Source organism: Nicotiana tabacum, chromosome 6 (assembly GCF_000715075.1).
Source record: "Nicotiana tabacum cultivar K326 chromosome 6, ASM71507v2, whole genome shotgun sequence".
Taxonomy (NCBI): Eukaryota; Viridiplantae; Streptophyta; class Magnoliopsida; order Solanales; family Solanaceae; genus Nicotiana; species Nicotiana tabacum.
The window spans coordinates 214,735,802-214,744,717 of NC_134085.1; the positions used below are offsets into that span (position 1 = coordinate 214,735,802).

The 8,916-nt window shown below is 37.2% G+C and overlaps 1 protein-coding gene across 1 annotated transcript; it reads left to right on the top strand.

Moving 5' to 3' along the window:
• Positions 1–777: 777 nt before the first annotated feature.
• LOC107769719 (uncharacterized) lies at positions 778–5,219 on the top strand. Its single transcript, XM_016588956.2, has 4 exons — positions 778–901; positions 1,887–1,953; positions 2,066–2,129; positions 2,224–5,219. The coding sequence occupies exon 4, from the start codon at positions 2,253–2,255 to the stop codon at positions 4,902–4,904; it is 2,652 nt and encodes an 883-aa protein (XP_016444442.2). The 5' UTR covers positions 778–901; positions 1,887–1,953; positions 2,066–2,129; positions 2,224–2,252; the 3' UTR covers positions 4,905–5,219.
• The last annotated feature ends 3,697 nt before the right edge of the window (positions 5,220–8,916 follow it).

The following is an 8,916-nucleotide window of genomic DNA, read 5'->3' on the forward strand; positions in this document are numbered from 1 at the left end:
AAAAAACCCGACTAGGTTTGGTTTGACTTGGTTTGGTATTGAATAAAAAAATCTGAACCAAACCAACATATAAATATATAAATTTTATTTATATTTTCAAGAGTTTATAGTGATTTTTCTTTAGAAAATGTAGAAATATTTGGGATCCTCTCATGTATTAACCCTGGAAGCGTAAATTAACGAAAAATTATTGTTAGACGACTAAGAAAATAACTATCATGTGTTACTAAAAAAATTCTTCCATTAGAATATTTTAATAAATCATATATTTGTCATTTTTCCATATTTACTAAACATATATTCACTTATCAAAACTTTATCTATAATTTTAACAAAGTAAGATTGAAGTAATATTCATGTAACAAAAAAAAAACGAAAAACCGAAAAACCCGACAAAACCGAACCAATCCAAACCGATATAGTTGGTTTGGTTTAGTTTTGGTAAAAACAAATCCAACCCGGTCCATGTACACCCCTAGCTGGAGTTCATACACAGGTGCACCGAACTCCAGTATATTATACTGGACCGGTCTTTGTTGCAGCAAAATAGTGGCTATTTGTCATTGACTTCGTAAACGCTGGCTATTTTTGAATGACCAGTCTGAAAACTGACTATACCGTGCTATTTTTACAAAAAGTTGGTTGAGGAGAGGGTCTAAAGTTGTGTTACGCCTCCTTTATTATTATTTTTAGTGTCAAAGCTGATCTATATCCTCTGCATTAATCGCGCCTATTCTCACAGATGTCTATGAATTTTAAACGCTTTTCTCTAATTCTTTCTTTCTTTCTTTCTTTTGGCTTTCTTTCTTTGCAATTTTAGAAATTCTACTCTCAAAAATTGTCAACAAATTGTTGAGTCCCTCTTTCTTTGGCTTCCCCTTCCTAACTTATCAAGAAAAAGGTATAATTTCAACCCCTATTTTCCACCAAAATTATCATTTTTCTCTTTTTGTGAATTTTAAACAGTTCTTGAATCTGTTATTCGAAGATTGACGTTTTCTATTGAAGATGATTAGAATCCAAATGTTAATGATTCCCGAATTCTTCAATTGCCTGAAATTTTTGTTGTGCTTTGCTTCTTCACGTAATGTTTGAACAATACAATAGTTTCACAATCCAACGCCCGAACTAATCAACTTTCAATTCTCTTCGAATAGGATTTTTAGCTTTCTTTTTTCTCCCATGAGATGAAAAAACATACGTAAATGCGATGTCTATGGTGTTCCTTGTTTTTTCTTTGTCGTTCCGCCTGAATTCTGTTTCTGAATAATGGCAATGGTGTTTGGAATGTATAGCTCTAGGAAGTATAGATTTATATCAAATTTTCATAAAAGAACATTATAGAACATCTTATCTCTTGTTGAAAGGAAACAAAAAATGTTTTCTTTTTCTCATTGATTCTCGTAGGATTACTTCTGGAATATTGGTGGCATCTTACGTTTCCCTTTCTTATTTGTATAATAATAGGTGAGGATGTCATAAATTATTTCTATTATTTAACTTAGGTTAATAGATAGGAAGTATGATTTGGGATTCCATTGCTTTGCCAGTTAAAAGAATGTTTCTCGTTAAGTGCTTTGTAGAGCTTCTCTTTATAATTATTAATTTTTTCCTTTTAAAAGAAACACATTGGGTTAAGATCATAGTATTAATAGTTTGAAAGACGTTTTCCAGCAAGTCAATGACATGCATGCAGAGTAGATTTTTCAGGTCCTAATTGTCCACATTTCCCAGTTAGGCTCAACGATCAAATTGTATCAATTATTACCAAGTTTTGTTGGACACATTTCCCACCAAGCAAGATATATTCTGTTAAACTTACTGAATTGTGTGGTCAAAATAGTGCTACATTTATAATCAATCTCTAATTTGGAAGTATTAATTAGGTGACAGGAGTACCAGAGTAGTTTGAGGAACAGTCAGATGGAGGGAGAAATGCAAGCGGCAGAATAAGTAATTTATTTTCGTCATTGTACAATGTTCTTCCCTTGTACTGTTGTCATATTAGTGCACTTACATTTTTTATTAGCAGTTTTCTCACAGGTCTTTGTTTCTTTCCAATCAGGATGCCACACTGGTGAGGTTGAGGTTTCAATCAAAGGTCTCTGCTTATCATCAGTTTTCTATCGGTAAGTGCTCTTGTTTAACAGTTCGGAAACATAGAGAAAACAAGCATGTGTGATGCTTTCCTAAACCTCTCTGTTTTTCATAATATATCTGCAGTGGTGATAGTTTCATTGCTCTAGCTCAAAATGGGTGAGATGGTTGTTGGCATACCTGCACGTCTGGAGAAAATTGAGCGTGAAGTTGGCTTTTCGAGAAGGAACTCAACTGGCAGCTTAGGTATTCAAATTGCTAAATCCAAGGTCTTGTCCCGTTATCTGAGTGATCCAAAAGGTTCTTGCCATGAGGCTTGCAAAGGTGTGGAACGTGATCTTCAAACAACAAAAGCGAGGACTTCCCTGCTGAGAAGATCTACTATAGCAGCATCAGAAAAAACCCAAGAACTGGCTACAACCGTGAAGTTGCAGATAAGGAAGAAACCACCAAGATCAAGTAAGCTAGCTGTAAATTTCAAGAGGCATACAACTGGTAAAGCCCAGAGACAGGAGAACCCAGCATACACCAAAAGATTAGCTGTTTCTGTAAATCAACAAAATGATTTGAAGATGAAGCCTTTGCAAGAAAATGCTTATTCTATGTCAAGAAGCTATAAGCTGAGGAGAAGAGGATACAGTGACATTATCATACCAGGGGGGTCACCATTAGCTCGGGATTCTCCATTGGATGGTGCAACCAGCACACCAAACAAAGGAAGCCGGATGGACAAGAACACTGGATCTTCTAAGTTGAGCAACAAGAAGACTGTTGGGAAACCTGCAAACTTGGAGAAAATTGAGAATGAAGTCGGGTATTTGAGAAGGAACTCAACTGGAAACTTAGGTAATGAAATGGGTGACTCCAAGGTCTTGTCACGTCATGTAAGTGTTCCAACAAGTTCTTGGCTTGATGCTAGCAAAGATGGTGTGGAATGCAACTTTAAAACAATAGCAAGGACTCACATGTCCACAAGATCTTTAACATCAGGAGAAAATTCAAAACTGGCGACAACTATGAAGTGGCAGATATGGAGAACAACTAAATTACCTGCAAATCTCAGAAGGTTGACAACTTCCCACGAAGAGGAAATGCAAGCATGCACCAAAACATTGGCTGTTTCTGCAAGTCATCAAAGAGATTCGAAGCTGCAGCCTCTGGAAGAAAATGCTTATTCGGTATCAAGCAACAAAAGCAGAAGAAGATACAGTGACGTTATTATAACAGGGGGTTCAGCAATTCTTCAGGGGTCTCTATTGGATGATGCAACCAGCAAACCAAACACAGGAAGCAAGATGGATAAGGACACTGGATCTTATGAGTTCAGCAAGAAAAAGGATGTCGGCGTTCCTCCCAACCTCGACAAAATTGAGACTGAAGTCAGCTATTTGAGAAGGAACTCAACTGGCAGCTTAGGTATTGAAATAGGTGAATCCAAGATCTTGCCATATTTACTGAGTGTTCCAACAGGTTCTCGCCAAGAAGTTTGCAAATACGCAGAAGAAAGTGATCTTAAAACAAGGACGAGGACTCTCCAGCCCACAAGACCTGTAACAACATCAGGAGAAGTCCCAGAAATGGCTACAACTGTGATGTTGCAGATAGGGAAGAAACCATTAAGCTCAAGTAAGCTACCAAAATTCAAGAGCCGGACAACTTTTCGAGCCCAGGGACAGGAAATACCAGCATCCACAACTATTTCCCACTCTACAAGATTTTCTGTGAAGAGGGTATCAGGCAAAAAGCCAAATAATGATTCCCCAAGAATAGTATCTCAACGTAATAAGCGGACTAGCCTTCCAAGCAAAACGGACAAAGTGAGTCATGAAGATGATCCAAACAAGGTGTCTCAACTTAATAATTTGACTAGCCTTGCACGAATGAAGATAGAGCAACCAAGTAATGAAAACTTTCCAAACAAGACATCTCAACTTAGAAAATGGGCTAATCTTAAACGAGGCAAGATGGAGCAAGGAAGTCATGGAAGTGTTCCAAACGAGACATTGCACATCAGAGAATCAAAGACTAAAAGCCAGACCATAAAGCTCTCCCAGGAAACTCGAATGGCCAGAGTCTCCTCCTTTGATAGACATGGCCCAGAAAGAGGGAAGAGACCGTCACCCCTTCTCTCCCCATCCTCTTCTCTACACTCGGATGGCAGTATCACCAGAAACCTTGGCAACAGGAAATCTTCACTACATGGCCCAAAAAGAGGGAAGAGACCGTCATCCCTTCTCTCCCCATCCCCTTCTCTGCACTCAGATGGCAGTAGCTGCAGAAACCTTGGCAACAGGAAATCTTCCCTATCATCAATTTCTGCATGCGAGTCTTTTGATGGCGATGCAACAGTCAGCAATTCCAGAAAAAGTGGAACCACAAGCCAAAGCCAAGATATAAAAGTTGCAAGAACTGCAATTTGCAGTCCTAAAAACCTCAAGTTCAGGAGAGGAAAAATAATCGATTTTCAGTCTGAGAAAGTCAGTCCAAGGAGACTAAAATTCAGGCCAGTCAAAATACTAGATTACAACGAAAATGGAAATGCTTATGCTAGAGGAAGAAGCTCTCGGAGACTTATTGCTAATGGAAAGTCAAATGCTGCTAAAGATGAAAATATGAAAGTTAATCTTCGACACCAAGCTAGAGGAAACAAAACAGAGGCTCCAATATTGTTCAACAATGTGATCGAAGAGACTGCAACCAAACTTGTCGAGACCAGGAGAAGCAAGGTCAAGGCTTTGGTGGGTGCTTTTGAAACCATAATCTCCCTTCAGGATCAAAGATCCTCGCCACCAATTATTTGGAGATGATAACAAGGTGCTTTGGCAGAAGGAACCTGTATATATTAACAGCTAAATCGAGTTACGTAACTGAAGCAGTAGGTGCAGGATTTCAAGCACCATTCTGTCTTATTATATATACTTTCTAATTGATTCTACGGGAAAGGGCCTAAAATGCCCCTTTACTATATGAAATAGGACAGGCTAGCCCTCCATTAAAAGTTGGTCTCTATTCTGCCCTTGCCGTCAACAAATGGGCTCGTATATGCCCTCCATCACTAACGGAAGACTCATAAAGCCACGTGGAATATATGTGAGGGCAAGTTAGACCTAGTTCGAATTGTACAGGGGCATATATGAGTCAGTTATAATAGTAATTTCTCAAACACTTCACAACTTCATATCAGTTTACTTAGACACCTATTTGACAACACCAAACTAATTATCACAACAAATAAACTAAGTCATAGACACAAACATTCAAATGAACGGCAATGACTTCATTAAATCCTAGTATCTCAAAGGGGTCGAATCATAACAAAAGACAATGTCGGAATGTTCTAGTAGCTCAAATGGGTCGAATGGGAGGTGTCATTACGGACTTACTGCCAATTATTTCATGGCATGGACACCTTTAAGTGCTAGGAGAAGGTTTTTCACGTGCCCGAAGCATGAGGTAAATAAATTTTTTGATGGGTTCTTTTAATTATTCCGATTTGTTTGTAAATTTGTTTTATTTATTTTTGGTTTTTAGGATGAAAAGAGCTTCCTCCTAGAGTTTCAAATCTCATGTGCAGTTTAAAGAAGGAAAATGAAGCTCTAATCCGTGAAAGAAATGCTCTCCCAAGGAAAATTTGATCTTGAGAATGTTATGATGCTCGTCGATCATGGAGGAATAAAAACCTTGAAATTGGAAAGAAATGTTCTAATGAAGAAAGTGACCGATTTTCATATATGTTGACTTTTGAATTTCACTGTAATGATACAATTAGTTTAAAAATTGCTTTAGGTCACAAATTCCAATCTTTTTGAGGTTCAACCATTGAAGAGAGAAATAACTCCATGTGTTGATAAGAAAGGACTTTGCTAAAACGAATAATTCTCATTCGCCCATTCTATTCGACATTATTCATTCGTGTATCATAAGTTCAAGATGTTAATTCAAATGTTGTGCTGCTATTACAGAATTATAACCATAATTAAAAGTAAATTAGTGGTTAGAAATTTATTGATAGCTAAGAAGTGCATCATATTAATGTTTAAAATTTAAATAGCTAAGTGAGTTTTTAATTGAAGTTTGTATAAAGTACACTACTAGAAACACATTATTTTTCCACGGAAATTTCCCATGGAAAAGTTTTCAGTGGCAAATTCCACCGAAATACAATGAGAAAATTAAAATTCTTTTTCCTAAAAAAATAATAACATTTGCCATTGACTATCCGTGGGAAAGTTTTGGCGCAAAAATGTGCGGGATTTAGTTCCCTCTGATTCTGTGGGAAAAGTTATTAAAAAATAATTATATAAAACTGAAAAAATTTCCTAGTGAAGACAGTGGGAACTTAAACAATAAATAATTTTTTTTTTTTACATATTCCCATAGATTCAATGTAAACGGATATTTTTACATTTTTCTTATAATTATGAAAAAGATTTCCCACAAAGATTTCCTAGGTAGTAGTGGGAAAGTTTTATTATTATCCACAAAACCTTAAGTTTTCCCTCGTTCTATTCACATCGTGTTTTCCCCTCTGTATCTTCCACTCTAGACGCTTCTCACTTCACTCAATTCCCAAGTAATTCGACCCCTCCCTCCCTCCGCCTCTCTCTCTCTCTCACCCTCTCCTTTTTCGTTTTTTATTTCCCCCAAAGTACTTTGAAACTTAGGAATTTTTTCAAATCCTAGGTTTTAAAAAATTAATGTGAAGCGAATCAAGTTGCCCTTTCTTTTCTTTCTCGATTTCTTTAATTTCTAGGTCTCAATTTTCCAATTTTCGTAGTTGTTGATGGAGTTATATAGTGATAATGTGATTTCCACTTTCAAGATCAAACCTGTTTCTCAAATTTTACAGTTGTACATTCGATTTTTGTATGCTTTTTGAAGAATCCAAGCAATAGGAAGAAAAATCATAAAATAAATCATAGATTATATGAAATAGTTATTCAACAATCTGTAACAGGTAAACGCTCAAATCATAGATGATAATCTTGAATGGATTTTTAAGAAATAATGCCCCAAAAATTGGACTGGGGAGTTCCTGGTTTGTTGATTATTACATACCAAGATGCGAGATTTTTTATTTGGCCATTCACTGTTCTCTTGTGCATAGAAAAACTTAATGGTTCTTCTCCAGGTGTGATAGGGTAGGGGTTATTTTTTATTTTTGTAATTTTTGGAGTATAAGCTGATTGGATGTGATTTTTTCACATAATATTAAAGAACATCTTGTGTGGTGCTTATAATCAGTTAATTTCATTAATCTATTAATGCCATTTAAGATTTGCCTGCAAATTTTAGTATCATTCCGAGTAGTGTAAGTATGTTTCGGTATATTGGAAGTAGATTGAAGAACTTGAAGTTCATAAGTTTGATTCAATTGGTTTTAGGGTGTGTTTCACAGTTTTAATGTTGTTTCAGGCGTTTCGAGGGCTCGAGTGAGTCTGTTTTATGATTCTAAACTTGTCGGTATGTTCGAGCGGGACCCTGGGAGCCCCGAGCGTCAATTGGATGAGGCTCGAGCTAAGTTGAAATTTTGAGAAGGAGTTGAAGTTCCAGATTGTTGTCATAACCGCACCTGCGGTTGGCCAGCCGCAAGTGCGAGCCCGCAGAAACGGCTAAGTCATCGCAGATGCGGCCCAAGGGGAGGAGCCCAGGTTCCGCAGATGCGGCTCCTCTTCCGCACAAGCGGCCACCCGACCACAGATGCAGCCCCAGCTAGCCCGACCAAATTCCGCAAAAGCGGATGATCTTTTGCAGAAGCGAGACCGAAGATGTGGTCCCCTCATCACAGATGCAGAAATGCTGAAGGCAGTGGCCTTCATTTAATACGGGAGTTTTGTCATTTTTGACATATTTTACTCCATTGTTGGGCGATTTAAAAGCTTCAAAAGGGAAGATTTCGACCTAGCTTTGTGAGATAAGTTATTTCTACTTAATGTGAGTTTAATACATAGTTTATGGGAAGATTACAACATGTAAATTAGTGAAAATTATGGGTTTAGAGTAAAATCTAGGGTTTTGATAAGAATGAGATTTAACCACGAAATTTGTTATGGAATGTAGTAGAAATTGTATATTCTTGATCCTTAGATTATGAGTAACAACTTTCTTCGAAAATTTTCGGAATCCGGACACGTGGGCCTGGGGATGAATTTTAGGAACCTTGCATTTAGGGTTGAGAAATTACATTAATAGTTAGAATATGAACTCTTGAGCATGTATTGATTAGTTCTTACCCTATTTGAATAGTTTTGGATCGTTCGGCTCCGATTTGAGAGTTTGAGCGCATTCTTGAATTTTGAAGTAAGCTTTGAGGCAAGGTAAGTCTCCTTTCTAACCTTGTAAGAGGGAATTATCCCCATAGGAGCAATAGTTTAATATGTGTCACTAATTACGGGGGCTACGTACGCACAAGGTAACGAGAGTTCATGCGTAGCTACTATTATGCTTAAGTCCGGGTAGTCTAGGACCCAAAAGCATGCTTTACTTGTCGTACTTGTAATTTGTTGTCAATTTAAAGTGCGTAAATCATATCGAATTTGGAAAATGAATGTCTAAAAAGTTAAACATCATTTTTTTGACAGTTAAAGAGAAGTTAACATTACTTTAGGTAATTGCTTTCCTGATGAATTTTTGATTGACTGTTTGATGTGTTTATTCTTATTTGACTGTGTCACATGTATGATTCGCGAGCGGGGCAACAGATGCATCTATGGTTCGCATCGTTCGACCCTCCAGCAGTGCACACTTTATTATTATGTTGGATCGGGTCGTTCGAGCTCGGCATTATTTGCGCATGTTGCTTGCTTGGTACTTTCTGTG

Excerpts from the sequence above, each read along its gene's own strand:
- LOC107769719 (XM_016588956.2), top strand. The coding sequence starts at position 2,253 with ATGGGTGAGATGGTTGTTGGCATACCTGCACGTCTGGAGAAAATTGAG.